Source organism: Eulemur rufifrons, chromosome 29, assembly GCF_041146395.1.
Source record: "Eulemur rufifrons isolate Redbay chromosome 29, OSU_ERuf_1, whole genome shotgun sequence".
In the NCBI taxonomy this organism is placed as follows: Eukaryota; Metazoa; Chordata; class Mammalia; order Primates; family Lemuridae; genus Eulemur; species Eulemur rufifrons.
This window is the reverse complement of record NC_091011.1, coordinates 39,550,217-39,571,785: the sequence shown is the minus strand read 5'-3', so window position 1 is coordinate 39,571,785 and position 21,569 is coordinate 39,550,217. Positions and strand designations below refer to the sequence as shown.

Sequence of the window (21,569 nt, the reverse complement as noted above, 5' to 3'; positions counted from 1 at the left end):
CAACTTCAATCTTAAGACCAAAGCCACTGAAAACCTTGAAAATCTTCAACAAAGAGAATGCCAAGGTAAAAACCATTACAAAAAGTGCACACACTTCCAACATCAGCCAGTAACAGAAATCCAGGTTTCCATTTTGCCAATGTTACAGAAGCTGCAGTATTCTTCCCAATCTACCTTTCTATAATATCCAGTTCCAGTTGCCAAATACGCTCTAGTGAAGTTACAAATGGTCTATACACAGAATGTGTTTTATTATACAAATACATAGAAATTCAAGAAATTCTTTAATAGTTTATTTCCCATACCCTAAAGTTCAGAGCATGTTTTCAGCATTAAAGAGTGACACATATACCAAGTTTCAGATATTTATTAATCAGTGTGAATCCTCAACACAATACATCAACATGATTTCATGCATTTAGAGGATAAATATTTCCTGGTTAAGTGAAAAATTGTGCGGATGGCTTCTGGAAGACCTTCATTCTAAGCAGCTTTATAGTGAAACATTTGGTTTAGAAGTCTGGACCTTCTTTCTTCAGTTTGCTATAATCCACATTCACTGAGTAGAACTTGGAGAAGAAAAAAGATATTTTAGATAATCTATCAAATACACAGAGATAGCATAAAAGTTTTATTCAGTTCTCCTATAGTAACAATTGTAGATATGAATTTTTAAAGTATATTTAACAATGTTAAAGTCATTCAGAGAAAAATACTATCTCCTAAATTCCAGTGCTTTAATTATGGTTTTGGTAAAATAAAAACATTCAATATACCTCAAAAGAGCAGTGTAATAACAGTCTATTAGTCAGAACCCATAAAAAAATCCTTTTATTTCAAAGTGAATAATTAAGAATTCCTTCTTATACTTTCAATTCTGTAAGTTTTTATTTCATCACCACTACATACATGGAAGAATCTCCAAGAGAACAGAGGAATATCAAGAATTAGCATCCCTACTTGGTTAATATAGTGCTATAATTTAGATGGAGAGATCTTGCAACAGAGGCTAGTAATATAAGGGAATGCTTTATTTTGTGATTTACATAACTTTTTAGACACAAACTGCCTTGCCTCAATGGCTTTTCTATTTTCTCTGTCTCTGTCACTTAGATGTTTCCTTAATTTCCTAACCTGAACTGTATCAGTATCAAACTGACATTTCGCCACCTGTGGTAATAGCTTTTAAATAACACTGCAATTTTTGGGTGTTCAAAATTTCCAAAAATTTCTTTGTATTCAATTAAAATTAATTTTATAATAGAACTAAATCTTACTGTATTTAAAAAACCGCCTATGATTCCCAATAACTTTTTCAAAAAAATGATTTATATTTGAAACTAGTCCAGAGTTTCTACTGTGTAAACATTAAGACGTGTACATAAGCCCCACTAAGGCTATAATCTTCGGTTTACTCATTCTTGTGCCAAAGAACACTGAAGAAGCTGTTATAATTACTGTATTATTTATCTCCAAAAAACCCAAAATTACAGAACCATCAACATTTTCTTCAGGATCTTAAGCAAGGAGTTCGCAAATCTGTACCCATTTTTTCTTCAAATCCTTTTCTTTATTCCTTCAAACATACTCTAATTTCTTTCTCTCTCATTGAAAAACCCTTTTTTTTTTACTTCATTTTTTTAAAAAAGAAAAATCTTCAGGTTGTAAACTGTATTACTCAAGTATTCTTGAGACACATACAGACACAGACGTTTATGGACAGAAAATTATGAATAAGCCATAAAGCAGTATTCTTTGTTCTGACAGCATTCTCTTAAAAAGCAATGAACCTAGATAATGAGACTTAAAAAAAAAACTAACTGTGCTATCCTCTAACATATTAACAAAATATTAGAAACAATATTTACAGAAGACTTTGCAGGTATATATTAAGAAGAAAATAAACATTTGTTAGGCTCATGTCAGCCACTGGGCTAGATGCTTTATGTGTTATCTTAATTAATTATCACAACACTTCTCATTCTTACTTTACAAAAGAGGCAATTGATCAAGTTATATGACCTGCCAAACACTGAATAAAAAGAAAGATCAAGCCCCTACACTCATGCAGTAGAAAGCTCATGGTACCTTTGGCAATTTTCTCAAAACTAAGCAGGCTTCTGATGCATTTGCTTCATACTCAAAATTCCTTCTAGAAGTAATTTTAAAATCTGCTTTACTTTTCAACTTCCAGGCCCCTATTCTTTTTCTCCATTTAAAAGTGGCTACCTTGAGAGTCTTTGAAACAATAGTTGGGAGGGAACAACATATTCCGATCTTAGCTTTGAGGAATTTTACTCAGTTGACAAGTGTTGCTAGGCTTTTAATGCTTAAATCTTATTTTAGTCCTATCTCTTGCTGTTTGTATTCATTAGCTTTTGCTAGATTATAACACGGCAATACATAACCCCCTGCTATAGACTGAATGTTTATGTCCTCCCAAAATTCATATGCTGTAACCCTAATCCCCAGTGTGATACTATTTCAAGACTGGGCATTCGGGAAGTAATTAGGTCATGAGGGTGGGGCCTGCATGACTGTATTAATGCTTTTATAAGAGATAAGAGTGAGCTCATTTCCTCTCACTCTAACTTGTGAGGACATAACCTGGCAGACACCCTTCATCAGGAACAGAATTGGCTAGCACCTTGATCTTGGACTTTCCAGCCTACAGAACTGTGAGAAATAAATTTGTTGTTTAAGCCACTCAGTCTATGATATCTTGGTATAGGAGTCCAAACTAAGATTACCCTCAAATCTTAGTGGCTTACCTAATAAAGGTTTATTTTTCACTCACATTATATGTCATTTGTAAGTTGACTGCTCCATGTTCTTTTCACTCTAATTTGAAACTGAATGACTAGCCCTTACCTTTCAGTTTTGGTCTCATGAGAGATGGAAAAGAACAATGGGGGAATCACGCAATGGTTCAGAAGTGGCAGATACCATTTCCCCCAACTTATGATTTGTCAGAGCAACTCACACGGCCAAATCTGATACCAGTGGGCCAGAAAAACAAATTATCTTAGGTGAGAGACTGTGAATGACGGAGACAATAATCTAGTCTACGTACGTCATTCTCCTTGGGTTTAAAAGCAGTAGTAAGCAGGCTTCATTCACTCCAGATTCCCAAGTTTCTAAATGTGGTTCCTTTCATTTCTACCACTATATAGCATGACTCTTCATCCTCCCAGACTCTAACATCAATGTCGTAACTATTCACAGACCATTCTATGCCACACACATTTTTGTTGCAGCAACATTCCTTTTCCAGTTCACATGGCTCACACTGGCATGTGTTATATTCCAAAACATTAGCAACTGGATGCATTATCAGAATCATTGGTTATACTTTTTGAACTACACATACCCAGGGACTTCAATATGCTCTCTGGTGGAAAGACCAAGGCCTGCTGTTTTTTTGTTTACTTTTCTGCAGTTTCTTGGTTGTGGAATAATTTTCTCCGGAATGGACTTAATTTAAACAAATTCATAAGGCCAATACATAAATCAGGATGCCTATTTATCATTTTTTGAGGCAAAATCAGATTGCTGAAAACAGATCAGATTGCTGTTTCAGCCTGGCCAGTGCATTTTTATTTGCTTCTTGGAGGAAGATGTATGTAGGGATTCAGAAGCCAAATTATAATAAGGTTAAGTGGGAAGTTTGAAATCACAAATGGTGATCTTAAAAGTTGCTGTCACCAGTAGTGACAGCATCCATCTCCAGCATGGACATATGTCAGCTAAGGGATCCTGGACACACATTGGTCAGGGCCCCTCTTCTTAAGAGTGCTAAAGCAAACTGCCAATTATTCTCTTTCAATGAAGCAGCTTGGTATAGTAGAAAGTACATGGGTAAGTTAAACTCTTTAAATAGGTGAACTGTATGGCATGTGAATTATACCTTAATAAAGCTGCCCTAGTTTTTGACATTTGTGAGGGTCTGTCTTTGTATGCAAAAATTTTTACACATAAGGAAGGCTATGTTTGGAGAATTAATAAATGGTCTCGGTGCATGAAATCATTCTCTGGAATAGTTCCATAGATGATTTTAAGTTTATCTAGGAGGTTCATAGTAAAATTTAAGCTTCAACTGACTTTCATTTCTTCCTATTAAGCCTCACCTAAAATATTTTAGCCACACCAATAAGAACAGCTAACCAAACCAACCAATAGATTAGTGCTACTCAAAGTGTGATCCACAGATAAGAAGCATCAGCATCATCTGGAACCTTCTTAGAAATGCAAACCCTCAGTCTCCACAAAAGGCCAACTGAATCAGAATCTCTGGGAGTAAAGGTGAAGAATCAGAGGTTTTAACAAGCTCTACATACAATAAATCTGAGAACCAACTGCTAGATTATCCAAGAACTAAGAAAATGGTAAACGATAGCTATACCAGCTTTCCTTATCTCTTAGTGAAATCACTATAATTGAGACATTATATTAATTTCACATCGAGTCTAAAACCAGGAATAAAATTCCTAGAAAAAATATTAGAACAATATGCTATTTTAATTTCACAAATCCAACTGTCCTTCTAAGTTCATTATAATGGATTTTTACTTGTATATTCAATTTCAAAAAGAAACCACCTCATAACAAAATTTATTATAATATACTTTCCAGCAATTTTGAAACAATTTTGTAGTTTACCTTGTATTGATCATTGGGACCCAGCTTATTCCAGGGTTCTGGGTTATTCTTTCTGTCCCAACTAAAAGAAATAAAACATTATGATTGTTATAGTAATAAAACATTATTTAAAATAGTGTTTTGTACTTCTTAAGAAGGTAGTATCTCAAATAGATCAATCTCATTTTTTATTAAGTGAAGTATGGTGTTATTTCCATTTCAGAGTTGAAACAGAGATAGGATCTGTAATAAGCAATCCCATGCAATCAATTAGAAAAAAGGTAGAACACAGGGCCTCTTATAGCAGTTTGTTGGTGTCTCTATCCCTATCACAAGAAACTTTACACCCGGCTTTTACAAAGGTTTCTATTTCTTAAAAAAAGTGACATATAGAATAATGCTGAATCAATCTTTTCATTGCTTATTGTTCTTCAACTGCAAAAAGAATCATAACCTACTGTGGAAATGCAGGCAAAAAAAATTTACATGTGCCATGAACCATGATTAAGTATTTTATAAAAAACAATTATTTTCATGTCAATCCTCAAATCATTACAAGCAGTTCTACTTTATCAATGAGAAAATAAGACTCAGAAAAATTAGATAATTTCATGAACCAGAAAAAGTAAATGACAAGGGCAGAATGGGGATGCGAACTTGTATGACTCTAAAAGTCAGTTTTATTCTACTACGTGATGCTACCTCCCTAGAAAGACTGTGGCTCCTACAGCAGTGCTTAAATATGTTTAAGTACTTACCTAACATCTGGATTGAACAATGCCAGACGCAAGACATACAGTGCTGCTCCAGTACCTCCAGTTCCAATAAATACGAAGAGGGGGATCAACTAGAACCAAACGCAAAATAGAAAGAATAGCCATCTTCAAATATCTAGACACTGATCAAAAAGAAGCTATGGTAGTTTCTATACATTGATTCCCAAGTTTTAAACTACTATTTTGTCTTAAAATTTGAATAAAGGTATACATTACATTGAGGTAATATTTCCCATAACTGTGTTCTTAAAAAATGGAATTTGCAAAGGATATTACGATGATTCTGGTTTAAGTATCTGATTTTTTAATGTGGAGCAAATTATATGCAAACTTTTCAATTTTCAAGAAAACATTAAGTCTTCTTCACCTCTCTAATATTTATACATCATTCCTATTAAATTTTCTGGCTTTCTTTATCCTGAAGCTTGCAAAAAGTTTCTTTGTAAATTAATTAAGTGTACCTCCATATAGATGCTCGAAAAACAAAATCTCTATGAAATAAGGAGTCTGAATGACCAAGTAAACATGTCTATTACAAATATTTGCATTAGCCAAAATCTCTGAAAACATATTGCTATCAATGCTTGCTGCATATTTATGGAACTGGACTTAAGATAGACTAAAGACTGCATATAGTTTTAGGTTCACAGCACAGTGGTGTGCTGGGGAAAATAAGATACAAAAGAACTTAACTGCAATTAAATTCTGCACGACCAAATTCCCCCAAATACAAAGACGTCCAAAATGAAGATTCCAAATTATGGATCCCTCATATTTGCCACAAGGCCTGATGGTGCAATGCAGTGAGTGCAAGATTTTCAAGAGCATGGCTTACAAATAGGGAACCTGACCTATACTAGTTGTCTAACCCACACAGCACACATCTATTCCTCTTGGACCGACCAACCTGCAAGAGAGCACGGGCACCACATTGTCCCAACATTCACTAGTTTATTTTCCCCGCAGGTGTCCCTCATCTTTCGCCTGCCAGCCAAACCCCACAATACATGGCCTAGAAGGTCAAAGCTCAAGGGCCTGGGGCAACCGAGACAACAACACAAGGAGAGGTAGGGTCTAGCCCGAGAGACGGGAAGCGGCTGTTAAAGAAGGACGCTCCCCGGGTACCAAGGCTGCCGCACCCTGACAAAAAACGGACAAGGGAGGACACTGGGAGAGGGATCACGAACTTACGCTCGGATGTTTCTTGGCCTGACCGATGATCTGGCGAAGCATGTTTGCGGCAGGCCTTCGGGTCTACAAGGAGAGAAAAACAAACCTGCTTGGCGAGCCCTGGACTAAATCTGCACCGAGGCTCTGCGGACGTCCAAAGTCACCCAGGACCTCCTACCTGAAGGACCCCTGGCTGGAAGGGCAGCCTGCGGCAGGAGGGCCCGGATACGGCTGTCCTTAACAGTGCCTGATTTGATTCAGCTCCTCACGTGTCTCTCCTGACCTGGCCCGAAGATAACAATTCCACTTCGTAGTGAAACATCCTTCATTCCTGTGCTCTGTATATTTCCGACGGGAAATTTTTTGCGCTGACTCTAGGACCCTTCGACCGACCAGACAGGCACTTTCAGAGGAGGCCACATATGGAGCAATGGGGTCAACGGGAGGGCGGACGGGCCGCGCGCTCAGCGAGGGGGGGCCCTCTCGCAAGGAGCCTGAGAGCCGGGGCCGCGCGCCGAGGCGCTGGAGGCGCGCGTGCCGGGCGCGCGCCGGCCGGCCGGGCCGGCTGCCGAGGGAGCTGCGCGGCGCCTCTGGCTGCCGAGTGCCGGGCGCCTGGAGGCCAGGTCGGGTCTCTTGCCGCTAAGGTCAGCAGCTGCGGTTTAAGAAGACTGCAGCTGCTTCCTGTCGTAGGCTGTCGCTTACAGGCAGAAGTTAAAAACTAGTAAATGACTTAAAGATGACAATAGTCCTGCCAGTGTGATCTCTTAACCCTCTCAGGTCCTGGCCATCGGTCGAAAGTTCATCACCACAAAGACCTTTGCGATGTGCCACCATCCCCTCTCCCTGGTCCCGAAAATTTCATTCTTAAAATGTATTTCCCATGGTCCTGTTTCTGCACATAATCTTTTCCACCATTCCAATCCAATTTTTGTTTATCAATTTTTTTAACACGAAAATTTTCCATAGAACAGGCTTTATGGGGCCCTGGGGATAAAACGGACACTCTGAACCCTTTTCAACTAGATTACGTAGCTTAAAGCATTAAGCAAATGATCAAGCAAGTAATAGGAAGAGTAGAAGAAAACTCCGAAAAGTAACATTAGACCTAAAGGACATTAACTAGGTAAAACCGGAAAATGCAGGTGTAAGAGCAGAGGTAATGCATGTGAAGGTCTGCAGGTAGCGCTAGCGAGAAGTTTGGGGGAGCTGAAGGAGGTCTGGTATGGCTGAAACCTGAAAAGTGAGGGCAAGGGGGGATTAGACCTGCAGGCTAATGACTGCTTGTACTTCATGGGTTTTGTACTGACAGCTTTGGGACGTTCAGCAAATACAAGATGTTGTGGTTTTAAATTACTGCTTTGTCTATTATTTAGGGTTGATTAGAGGGGTTAAACGTGAAAAGGGGGAGATCCATTAAGGTGCCAGTACAGTAGTCCGTATTACATATAATGGTAGCTTGTACTAAGGTAAGGATGTAATGATGAAAAAAAGATTCCAGAGATATTTAGGAGGTGGCACCAACAGTACTTGGTGGTTGGTTCAATATGGGGGAGAGAAGACAGAGGGGAGTCAAAAATCATTTCAGAGATTCAGTTTTGACCACCCATGTGGATATTGATGACAATTAGTGAAACAAGAAACCAAAGAAAATGATGTATAAGTACCTATGTAAAAATCCAAGTGGATTTCTGTAGGGCAGAAGAGAGATCTAAACTAAATGAGTAAATTTAGGACTCAGTTTATTGATGAGAAATGAAGCGATATGACTGGATAAGATTGCTTGGGAAGAGAAAAGTTGAGTGAGAAGAGAGACAGGGGACAATGGAGCTGAGGAATTCCTACCTGCAATGCTTGGGAGAGGAGATGTGGCCATTAGGTAGGAAAAAAAATAGATAGTGACTATTAAGGTGATATAGCATGAAGTTTATGAAGACTAGTGTCTTTGTTTCATTCATTCAGCTAATCTTTATGAAGTACCTACTCTGCGCTAGGCACTGTTCTAGCCACTAGGGCTATATCAATGAACTAGAAAATTTTTCAGCCCTAATGAAGCATACATGCTGACTGGGGAAGACAAATAACAAGTAAGATTATTTTTGATAGTGGTAAGCCAACAAAATAGAATAATGAGAAAGAAAATGACATGGGAAGGATGGAGGAGAGAAAGTTACTTTAGGTAGAGTAGACAAGGAAAGTCCTTCTGAAGATATTCGAGCTGAAACCCAAATGAAAAGAAGGAGATAACCTGGTGAAGATCTGGGGCAGAACATTTCAATTGGCAAGAGAGATGGTATTGAGATTTTAAAAAACAACAAAGAAAAAGTGCTCAAAAAAGTGATCAGGGTGGGTGATCCATAACAAAGGAGAAGGAGAGGAAAATGAGATCAAAGAGGTAGTAAAGATCTCTCTGACATGGACCTTAAAGACTATCTATAGTAAAGAGTAGGGTTATGTTGAAAGATCAGCACAACAAAACATGGAAAATACTTAGAAGTAAACAAAGAAACCTAGCAGTAATAAATGTAGATAGACTTTCAGGAAAGACATTAGAAGAGGGGAGGCCTCTTCTTGCAATATTTTATTTTGAATGATAATAGTTGATAATAAAATAAGTGAATAGGGATACAGGAGTCCCATTAGCAATAAGAAAGTAAAATCCAGTGACTTAGTTTTTTGTCATTGACCTAGTTTCTAGAGCTAACAGTATTATAAATAGCCAAGTAATACTTTTGGAAATGTTAACAAAGCAGGGTTACAAAATATAAATTTCATTAACTATAAAACAAAATGTCAAACTGTAAAAGTTTAAATTTTGCACATTGAAGTTAGCAAAAAGAGTATGTGACCTATATTTTAAGCAGGAATGGGTGGAACAGAGATGACAGTCTAGAAAAAGAAGCCATGGTAGAGGAGTTTTTGCAAAATTCAATGTGAACTCCTGAAATAAGGTTGGTATGTGTAGTAGATTAAATTGTATATAAATATTAATACCTGCAGACTCTCTCTAGGAGATATCCCTTGCCTTGTTAATGTCAGACTTGATAATATGACTTGCTTTATTACCAAATGAGATGTGAAAAGTAGCATGTGTTATGTACAAGCAGAAGCTTTAAGAGATAACATGTGCCATGTTCTCTCTTTTCCCTCTGCCACAAGATCAGCAGTGTTCTAGACAGAGGACACTCTATCAGTTTGGGAGTCAAGGTTGTAACTATCTGGAGCAGAGCCATTGCTCACCTTTAATGTATATGTATTGCAACCTTTACTGTTGTAAGTCACCAAATTTGGGAGTAGTTTGTTAATGTGACATAACCTAGCCTACTCTGATTGATAAATAATTCAGTACTAAAAGTGAGGTGGCATATTATCATAATAAGAATCCTAAAATATTGGCATTAGATTCAGGTCTAATCAGGTGACAGGGAAACTATTATGAGAGGCTAGAAAGTTGGCAATCTATATAATGCAATGTTGGAACATTTGATGAAACATTTATTTCAATAAATTATAAGGCAGTTAATGTCCCTGATGAACTCATAGCTTTCAGTGAAATATTATAGTAGGCAAAGAGTATGTTAACAGCATATATCAATTACTACTGGCTACAGTTGACAAGATAGTGCAATAAAGAGATGAATTCAAAATAATTGGTCAGCCTGCAGGTTTTAATGACAGAATAACACGTCTAGAAATTTACAGACGTTCAGAGTCGGAAGATCCAATTGAGTCTCATATCCAGTTGTATAAGATAAAAGTGAGAGGGTATTTAAGCTACAAAGTCAATTAAGACATCAAGATAATGGCCTAATCAAGAATGTGACCATCATACCTTTGTTAAAATATTTCAATAAAATATCTTCAGTAAATCTTTTCAACTGAACAATTTAAAAGTCTGAACAAGGATGTAGCTCTCCCACCAAAGCCTGATAGGATCGAGGTGACTGACATTAAGTCTAGAGAAAGAGTGAGGTATGTCTGAAAAAGAATTGTGGATGTGGCCATTGGTGCACAGAGCTGACTAGAACCAAATATAAGAGAAGTAGAGTACTACTAAAAGAACCAACAGTCTTGGATTAAGAGACTGTGACTGTTTGAGATGTGAAATGCCCCGGGCTCCCCAATCTTCTGGAGATAAGAAGCAGCTAGAGAGACATGCTCATCTTCCAAAGAGGGCCTATCCTCTAATGTCCTCCTTAGATGGCTCTAAGGCAAGACTTACCCAGTGGGTGAGGCAAGAACCACAGAGAAGAGTGGACTAGAACTAATTCCAAAATGGCAAAATCAGGACCTACCCAAGGAATATTCCCCACCTTCAGTCAATAGCAACTTCAAGCTAGTGAAATTTCAGGACCAGTGTCTACCTTCCATTGTTTTCCTTCCAGAATAGTATCATTCATTGTAATTATCCAGTCCATGTTCCACCATTGTATTTTGGGTGTTGTGAGGCAAATAACTTGTCTTTGTTACTTCATAGATCACCAGATCAAGAGAAGACATACCCAGAACAAACACAGAGACTGCAGCACCATTCATAGATCATAGATTTTGAGCTGGAAATAATGACAGTACAGGACTTTTAAGTTATCTCCCTTGGGGAGTATATTTTGAGAAAATAAAACGGAGAGATCTGAATGATTGTAATCAGAAGGGCAGACTATGGTAGATTTCCTTTTTGTTCACAAATATTTAATGTCCTTACTGGGAAAATATTACATTTTATCTCCCTTTTGATATCAGTTTTAGCCAGGTGACTTGATTTGTGTAAGGAAGAATACAAAAGTAAAAATACTGATAATACAGAAAGAATTAAGACTGTGGGGCCTGTGAAGAACTGAATGAAGACTGTGACAATGTATTGGACTGTGCAGCATAATCAGGCCGAAAAAGAGGGAGAATTGCATTTCACATAGACCAAAAACCTGAACGAGGCAGAGAGAAATGAAAGTTCATAGTGTAAGTGCGTAGTGTGTGGATGAAATTGAGATGAGGTCAGTGTGATGGGGGCTTAAGTTACCTAGGAAAGAGTTGTAGAAAATGAAACTGAAAAGGTTAGGCCAGATTTTTGAGAATTTTAGATTTGGGACTTTATTTTTTAGGCAATCAAGGCTTATAAAATGTTTTGTATCTAAACACAGAATAAAATAACTGCAGGGCATAAGATCATAATAAATGAATTGGAGATATCTTTACCATCTCGCTCTGAGGCTTGTGCCCTCTGGATTTCTTGTTCTTCTGTTTGGTTTAATTTTGTGAATGACTTTACAATACGAAAAACATATAAATATTAGTTGTCTGAATTAAGGGTAAGTTGTATGGTGAATAGCTCTAAAAAAACCTATGCAATGTATCAATAGCACTCAAGATGAAACATTTCTCTTGCACAATTTCCCTGAGATCTCTGGCCTAGAAAATTCTAGAAGGTATAGTGATTATATGTTGTTATTAATGTGTGACAGTAAAGAAATAGCTTCCTTAGAGAAACATAATTTGATAAGTGAGCCATGGAATACAATTATATTAATGCAAATTGAAACCATAATCTTATTTTTTTATTCTGTTTGCATTTGGGCATTTAATTATTTTTCTAATAGATAAATTGACAACTGGTTGTTTTACTGATAATGCAAATACAAATTATACTTTCACTTGTTAATAAAGATTTTGCAGCTATTCTTAATCTAAAAACAAATATGTTCTTTCATTAGTATAATGGTTATTTAGCATAAACTATATTTAATTATAAAATTTCTATTAGAAAAATTAAAACAGTTTTTGTTCTGTGAAAGTTTACTTCCACTTTTATAAATATCAAAGCTTTGTGTACTGTCATCAGTTTAAATTAAGTACCTGAAGCACTTTATGTACAAAATTCAGTGAATACTAAAAAGCAGAAATATTCTAGCAATTTTAAATAGTGGTGCTTCTTTTCACTGAAACCTGGTTAAATAATATTTTAGGAAAACAATATTTACAATTTTGGAAATATTATGCCAAACACCTAGATCTTCAAGTTATAGCCTTTTTACATTTAGATTTCCTATGTTTTATTACTCTTCTGTTGCCATTTATTATCTCTCTGCAATTATCTTTCCTATGAATCTATACATTCAGTCATTTGTTCATTCATTTATTCATTCATTAAACATATATTGAGTGCCTCCTAAGTACTATTCATTGTGTGGAGTGCTTAGGATAAGAAGATTAACACACTGATGTCTTTTTTCAACACTTTGTAGTCCAGTGGTTCTGGCAGATACATAATTATTACAAAGCTTTATGATAAGTGCTGCAATAGACACTGAAATATAGCTTTGGTTACTGGGTGTACAGTGGTGCCACTTACCAAGATCAGGAATATGAATTCATTTTTGGAAATGTCGAGTCTAGGATGCCTATGGAATATTTTCCAACTAGAGACACTCTGAAGGCAGGCAGAAACATCACTCTTGAGCTCAAGAAAGAAGTTTGGGCTGGGGGTACAATTTAAAAATAAATGGCATATGGGTGAGAATTAATACACTGGAAGTTGATTATCTTGTCTACAAGGCTGTGTAAAAAGGAGAATATAAGCAAAGAAAAGAGTCAGTGCTAAAACCCTAGAGGACATGAACAAATGAAGATGAGGCCAGGAGGGAGGAGTTAGTAATGAAAAGTTAGAACAAGTCGGAAATGTAGGCAGATGCGTTAGTCAGGGCTCAACCTGAGAAGCAGACATTCTAGGATATGTACATATATAATAAGAGATGTATTATAAGGAATTAACATTATGCAATTTGTGGGAGCAGTGTTTCCTTGGCAGCCTCAAGTCAGTAGGGGAGGCAGTCAGGAAGGGAAAGAAGGACATGAAGCAGAGAAGCAAAAATATATTACAACTTGAGGGGATAAGTGGAACCCATGAGGACACAGGGAACCCATTGATCTCCTGTTGCTTCCAAAATCCCAGCTTCGATGATGTGAGTGAACTGCAGAAGAGGCTAGAGCCCTTTGTCACGGAGCTAAACACAAACCAAGTCCCGAAGCATAGAAACTAAAGGAGGAATTTGGCAAGAACAGGAGTACTAAGAGGTGTTTCAGGGAATCTCATGCATTCCAGACATACTCCTTTGTAACCCCACTGAGTTGTGTACCCCAATAACCCCTTGATAATCAGGATCAATCACCCAAACTAATAGAATAAACTTTTATTTGCCTATTGATTGGTTGACTGGCTTGATGAGCCCAAAGTGACCAGGTGGCAGTCTCAACTTCCGGTTTAATAGAACCATTGCCCTAACTACTGATGGAAGCATTCTTCTCTTGAAATTAAGACTTCTAGACCAGCAAAGCCCAAAGGTGCTAGGATGGGAAGTTAACATTTCACTAGTGAATCACTGGGGACAATAGTAAGAGGAGCACTTCCATATACACCTCCTTGAGTTTCAGACCCATGAATCCTAGCAAACAGTAGCATATACCATATCCTAGGAGATATTGTTTCAGCCCACCAAGGTGTTGCTCCCAACTGGCACTGTACCTGAGTCTTCAAAAGACTATACCACCTATTCTATTAGATCAGATGTTTCAGGGTGATGGAGCATATGGTAAGACCAGTGAATTCCATAAGTATAAGCCCATTGCCATATTTCATTTGCTGTAAATTTAGTTTCTTGGTCAAAAACAATACTGTGTGCAATATTGTTATTGTGAAGCATTTCAGAAGTTCATGGAAGCATTGTAGGCAAGGAAGCCAAATCCTCGTCCACAGTGTCTATGCCATTGACAACAAAGCACTGCCCCTTCCACAATTATTCATATCTTCTACTGCAGCAGTTCTTTGATGAGCATCCATCTGGAACACAAATATCTTCACACTCTGTGACAATGCAGAAACATCTATCCGCATATCTCTTTCCCAGATCTCCTTGTTACCAATTTTCTAATTATGTCTCTTCCAAATCCCTGGTTAAACAGTCAAAATGTTAGCCACACCTACAAATCAACATAGATCCATACCTCTGGCCGTTTTTTCTTCCAAACAAAATGAATATCAAGGTGAACTTCTAAAAGTTCTGCTCTCTGGGATGTTTATCTTTCCTTACTGTCTCTCAGGGCCAATCTAGAGTGGGACTAAAGTTCTATAACTCTCTACTTTGAAGTATTAACAGCATTTTATACCGAACTGTCTTTACACCAGGTTCAGATATTTCTTCCTCAATTAACTGGAAGAGGAACCCTCCAGGGAGTCATATGTGCAGGTTGAAAGGGAAGGAGGCACTATTGCAGGAGTATGGACCATGGGCATTTATGACACTTGCTCGTGCGACTTAATCATGCCTTTAGGACCTGTTCAAATACTGGTTTTTCCTATTTCCATTTAGTGGTGGAATGTTCCTATTCATATAAAATATTATGTCTTTGTTTTTCAGATAAGACCAAGTCCATGATGAATAACTCAGTCTGGTAACTTGCTGCAAGCACCCAAGCACCAACAGACGTGCTGGGTTATACATCTCAGCAAGTTGTGTGGCCACCTAGACTTGTTGCAGAGCCTTCTTTTGTTCTGGGCCCTACCCCAAAGTGTTAATAGCAGCCTTTCAGGTTGCTCAGTAAAGAGGTAAGGGTAGCATGCTCAACTGAGGTAAATGTTGCCTCTCAAATTCAAAGAGGCCCACATAATACTATACCTCTTCATGGTAAGAGGAGCCAGATGCAGTCCTTCACTTTGAAAAGGATATCTTGACATATCACAAACTATTGGAGCCCTAGAAATTTTACTGAGAGGGTAGAAATCTGATTTTTTGTCAGATTTACTTCCCATCATCTGGCCTACAAGTATCTTACCAATATGTCTAGAGTAGTAATTGCTTCTTTTTTGCCAGGTCCAATTAACATATTATCAATGTAAATGACCAATATGATTTCCTGTGGAATAAGGACAAAATCAAGGCCTCACTGGACATGCTGGCTTTATGCCTATAATCCCAGCACTTTGAGAGGACAAGGCAGGAGGATCATTTGAGGCCAGGAGTTTGAGATCAGCCTGGGCAACGCAAAAAGACCCCATCTCTACAAAAATTAAAATAAAATCACCCAGGAATGGTGGTGCAAGCCTGCAGTTCAAGCTACTTGGGAGGCTGAGGCAGGAAGATTGCCGAGCCTAGGAGTTTGAGGCTGCAGTGAGCTATGTATGATTGCACCACTGCATTCCAACCTGGGTAGCAGAGCAAGACCTTGTCTCAAAAACAAAAACGAAAACGAAAACAAAAAACTAGGTCCCTGCAACAGGGCTGAAGAATTAACATAACCCTGAGGTAAGATAGTCAAAGTATATAACTAAGTAACAGAAAGCAAACTACTTTTGATAGTCTTTAATAACAGCTATAGATACAAAAGCACTCACCAGTTCAATTGTTAAAACACTAGAAGCCAAGATATCTGTTGATTTTCTCTAGCAATAAAACCACATCTAGAACTGCAGCTGCAATTAAAATTACCACCAGATTAAGTTTACGATAATTCACTGTCATTCCCCAAGATCCATCTTTCTTTTCCACAGTCCTAATTCAGAGAGGATTCTGAATAGCTATGTCTATTCTTATTATTGCCGTGGCTCTGCTGCCTGTTATAATAACCAAGAACAATCTATCTATGGTTTCTTTAATCTTTACCAGACTAATTGCAGCAGTTGTATCAAAGAAATATGAGATCCTTCAAAATGTGGGACCCTCGTAAAATATTATGAGTTAAAATTACTGGATTTTAAAATTGTTCACAGACCTTTATTTCCAGGATTGGCAGAGTAGGTTAGTTAGATGTTGCAGATCATGTTTTCTTGATCAAAGACATTGAGGAGCATAATGGGTTGAATGGTGTTCCCCTAGAATTCATGAATACCTGGAACCTCAGAATGTGAACTTATTTGGAAATAAGGTCCTTGCAGATATAATTAATTAGATGAGGCCGTACTGGATTAGGATGGGCCCTAAATCAAATGACTGGTATCCTTATAAGAAGAGGAGGGATACACAGAAGTAGACACACAGGGAAGAAGGCTGCGTGAAGACAGAGCCAGAGACTGGAATTATGCTGCCACAAACCCGGAAACACTAGGAGCCACTAGGAACTGGAAGAGACAAGGAAAGATTCTATTCTAGAGCCTTTGGAGAGAGCGTGACCTGTACACACCTTGATTTCAGATTTCTGACCTTTAGAACTGTGGGAAAATAAATTCCTGTTGTTTTAAGCCACCCAGTTTGTAGTAATTTTCATGGTAGTCCTGGAAAACCAACATAGATTTTGGTATCAGAAATGAGATGCTACCGTAACAGATACCCAAACATGTGGAAATGGCTTTGAAATTGGGTAATGGGTAGAGGCTGAAAGAATTTTGAAGTGCATAATAGAAAAAAACCTAGATTTCCATGAAGAGACAGTTGGTAGAAATATGGACACCAAATGCAGTTCTAGTGAGAGTTCAGATGGAAGTGAGGAGCACAGCAAAGAAAGCTTCTATGAATACACAAATTGTCGGGAACAGAATGTTGTTAGAAATATAAATGGTGCTTCTGGAGAGGTCTTAGAAAGAAAGGAAGCACATTTGTTGGACAGAAATTTGATAGTAGGCTTAGACTCAAGATAATAACTACCTTTAGGCCAGGTGCAGTGGCTCATGCCCATAATCCTAGCACTTTGGGACGCCAAGGTGGGAGGATCACTTGAGACCAGGAATTCAAGACCAGCCTGAGCAAGAGTGAGACCCTGTCTCTATAAAAAATAGAAAAATTATCTAGGTGGTGTTGTGCACACCTCTAGTCCCAGATACTTGAGAGGCTGAGGCAGGAGGATTGCTTGAGCCCAGAAGTTTGAGGCTGCAGTGAGCTATAAATGATGCTATTGCACTCTAGCTGGGGAAACAGAGCAAGACCCTGTGTCAAAACCAAAACCAAAACCAAAAACAAAAGGAAACAAATTAACTTTAGGTAGACAGGAGGAATATTAATTGAAGTAGCTCAAGAGAGGCTTCTTGGTATTGACAGGGATAGTGTTCATAAGAGTGTTTGTTTCATCATGATCTTTTGATACGTACATTTGCATATTTATTTTTCACTTTTCTCTGTTATATATTCCAATAAATTTTAAAAAGATGAGTTTATAGATTTAGAACAATGTTACAGAGTTTGCTTATTATTTGTCACTTAGGGATGTGATGAATTAAATAAAGCAGACAGTATCATTATGCATTTTTGTTTGTTTGAAAGCTTCTCCACCTTTTGGGTTCATGACATGAAACCTCCTGTCTCTAACTAACCTTGTTTGTCTGTCTTACATATAATATTATACACTTTACGATGTTGCTCTACTGTTGCTGTCTTTGCCCATCTGTTTTGCTTTCTTGGGACTTGCCCCTTGTGAAACACAACTCCTAAGACTGACATTCATATGCACTGAAACATGAGTAAATACCTCAGCGTGTCTAAGAGATCTGTCTAATAAATAGCTATTATAGCAAATATTGAAGTGTTCACTTTTCACTTGTGTCTCGTTTCCATGCAGAACACATACTGATAACATTTCACAGCATTAAGTTAGTTAAAAACAAGTTATGTTACAACATGGAGGAACCATGAAAACATGCTAAGTGAAAGAAGCCAGACACACAAGACCACATATTTTTATTCCATTTATTAATATATAAAACATTAGAATAGGCAAATCTATAGAACCAGAAAGCAGATTAGTGATTACCAGGGGATAGGTGTAGGGGAAATGAAGAGTAACTGCTAATTGGCATGGGATATCTATGTGGGTTGTTGTAAATGTTCTTGAATTAGATAGTGGTAATGGTTGTAAAACTTTTTTAATACAGTAAAAACCATTGAATTATATACCACAAAAGGGTAAATTTTATGTGAATTATATTTCAATAAAGCTGTGGTAAAAACTCAGCCCTGTGCTAAGCACCTTTAAAGAAAAAGTTAATTCTTGTATGACTAACTGGCTAGGGCACAAATATAGGATGAAAATTTTAGTTTTCTTTTGTGCATTTAAAATTTTTATACTGGTCAGGTGCAGTGGCGCATGCCCATAATCCCAGCACTTTGGGAGGCCAAGGTGGGAGGATCACCTGAGGCCAAGAGTTTGAGACCAGCCTGAGCAATGTAGTGAGACCCTGTCTCTACAAAAATTTTTTTAAAAAATTAGCTGGGCATAGTGGCATGCACCTGTAATCCTAGTTACTCAGGAGGCTGAGGCAAAAGGATGCCTTGAGCCCAGGAGTTGAAGGTTACAGTGAGCTATGATCATTTCACTGTACTCCAGTCTGGGCAACAGAGTGAGACACTACTTCTAAAAAATAAATAAAATAAAATAAAATAAAATTTTTGTATATGTGTATATACTACTTAGGAAAAATTAATTGATTAACTTAAAACTTTTAAACAATATTATTCATTTGTTATATACGCGAAAAGTTTTTACAGTATAATACCAGAGTAGATCAATGCTATCTAAATATTGAAGAAAATTCTGTAGCAGTGTTTTAACATAATTTGGAAAGGGTGATTATCAATGAAATCTTTATTAGAAAACATTGAAATAATTTTAGAAGTTCCCAGCCATACAGAGTTGCCGTTGAGAATTCTGATTTGAAACTTATTCCTATTTCTTTATAGATATCCTGTCTTTTCTCTCTGGGAGTATTTAGGATTTTCTTAAAGTTCAGAAATTTCAGCACAATCTTTTCTTGCTTTCTCAATAGTATTTTCTCTTGAATGTCTCTGAAAATATTAACTACAGCAAGATAAAATGAGCCACGTATTCTCTGCAAAAGATTTATGATCTCCTTTAGGGATCCCAAATGACAGCTGTTTGGCTAGCTGCCATACTTTTGGATTGCCAAGTTAACTCTACAAGGTGAGGGAAGAGAGGAATTGCTGTGGACAAAGTATTATAGAAGATTTTTTAAAAAAGAGTTTGTTATCAGTCAAGGTATAGTGCACCAGAAATAGACACTACTCTGTGTTTTCAAGCAGGAAATAGTTTAACAGCTGGAATTAGGTATTTACAAACTCAATGGGAGGTCTGGAGAAGTAGTTAGGGAGTTGCCTTCTGAATTTTGGCTCCAAGGTTACACAACTGTATTTGCAATCCAGTTGTCAGGAAGCTGGTGCCTGTTACTGCTTTTGTGGCTACCCATACCACAACCACCTAACATCCACAACTCTCCGATCTAGACGCTAGAACAAGTCATCTAGTGCTCCATATTAGATGGAACTCACGCCTATTGCAGTTTGTTGCCTGCTGCTACAATTGCAAGAAATTGGCGACTACTTTCCTTCTATTTTTAAATCTTGAAAGTTCATCTTATTGGCAGAACTTAAATCACATCTATAATCCTAGTTCTGAGGGAGTCTGAGAAATGTAGCTTTTATTTTGACAGCACCTGTAATACAGAGAATAGTGTCAGTGGACAAAATCTAGCCCAGTTTTCTGCTTTAGCCTACTCAGCAGCCATACACACTCTTCCCACAGCAACAGTAGCAATAAAGCCAGGCTACTAGTAACATAATGTAACTATTCCTACTATAAATGAAAACATTGTTTCCTTCAGGGTCAGAATTTGTCCTTGCCCCTTCCAGAAAACTGGGATCTGACTCTAGTTATAGGATGCAGTGAGGGGATGCAATAGGGATGGACATGAGGAGAACCACCATCCTTTTGCGAGGTAATTACCTCAGGTGAGACCATTTATTATAATGTCTTCAACAAGAAAGAAGTGTCTAATTCTACTGGACAAAGGGAGGCTCTGGGATTTTGAGGTACCATTCTTTCTCAATAAATATCCTAAATTCTTACAGACTTGCCTAAAACCTGCGATTTGTAGGTTCAGACTTCTGGAAATTGATGGTATAGGAAGAATACATGTGAGTAGGCTCTCCTTTATGGTTTATGAATAGTTTCTATGCTGGTTCTTCCTATTGCTTGAGATAGCTGAAAGTCAATGGGGTTGTACTGTTTCCCTGCTGTAAACCTGGTGCCCACTTTGATAATCTCTGGAGTTAGATTTCCCACATAATAGAACTGAACTTGACATATAAACGTTATAAAAACTATTAATACTGCTTCAGATTCTAACTTTTTAATAATGTTTTAAAAACAGTTAATTTGTATGTGAGTAAATGTGGCTAGACATTGTTGAAGGACTGCCATATCTGATTGTACATACTGTCAAGTTTTTACGGGTTTAAAAATTCATCTAAAAAAATAAATTCTATAAGTGGATACAAAGCATTATTTCACATTCATGTGGACACACATCCTGAGAAAATACATAATATATTTCTGAGAAGGTATTTTCCCCAGATTTATTCTTTCTCTTTTTCTCTTAGCAGTACCGTGTATGTTTTATTGATGTGGAAATGTCTGTCCACAGTACAAGAGTTAATTATATAATTAAATGAATATTTTTTTTCTCTGTTAGATTTATAATTTTCAAAGCAGCAAACAGGGTCTTATTACCCCTCTTCAAAAAATAATTTTTGCACGTTCCAGGATATTCTAAGACATGGAATTTACGGAAGCAGCAGGTAGAGTGTGGCTGTCGGTATCAATTGGGTTTTGGTAGTGACTTAAGGTAGGAAACATCCCTTTGTGGGAAGTTTACTCTGAGAAAATTCTTAAAAACAAACCAGAAACAAAAACTAGCCTCCCGATTTGGACCGAAGGGCGGGATTGGGCGCGGAGAGGGTGGAGCCTCGGGGTTGAGGGCGGAGCCGCAAGGGTCTGGGAGGGACGTCTGCTCCCGCTTGGCACTAGCCGGCTCCGCTCGGCTCCTCACGGTTCCACCGGCTCCCTCTCGACTTCCGTTCGGCTCTATTCGGTTTGTGCTCTGGGAGAGAGCGCAGCGGCGAGTCCTGCGCACGCGCTCTCCGCTCTTGCTGTTCTCAGGGCTGCACTCGGCCTCATGTTTTCACTTCCTTCTCTTCAGAGCTGTATCCGGGTCGTTGC

The 21,569-nt window shown here is 37.8% G+C and overlaps 1 protein-coding gene across 1 annotated transcript; it reads right to left on the bottom strand.

Moving 5' to 3' along the window:
- Nucleotides 1-357: 357 nt before the first annotated feature.
- Nucleotides 358-6,737, bottom strand: NDUFA4 (NDUFA4 mitochondrial complex associated). Its single transcript, XM_069462123.1, has 4 exons — nucleotides 6,606-6,737; nucleotides 5,397-5,485; nucleotides 4,660-4,720; nucleotides 358-569 (listed from the first exon to the last, which is right to left on the bottom strand). Exons 1-4 carry the CDS (start codon nucleotides 6,645-6,647, stop codon nucleotides 513-515), a joined length of 249 nt encoding a protein of 82 aa, XP_069318224.1. The 5' UTR covers nucleotides 6,648-6,737; the 3' UTR covers nucleotides 358-512.
- Nucleotides 6,738-21,569: the final 14,832 nt, after the last annotated feature.

Excerpts from the sequence above, each read along its gene's own strand:
- NDUFA4 (XM_069462123.1), bottom strand. The coding sequence starts at position 6,647 with ATGCTTCGCCAGATCATCGGTCAGGCCAAGAAACATCCGAGC. Across the intron at positions 5,486-6,605 it reads AGGCCAAGAAACATCCGAGC|TTGATCCCCCTCTTCGTATT; the intron begins GTAAGTTCGTGA and ends GTTTGGTTCTAG. Across the intron at positions 4,721-5,396 it reads TTGTTCAATCCAGATGTTAG|TTGGGACAGAAAGAATAACC; the intron begins GTAAGTACTTAA and ends TATTTCTTTTAG.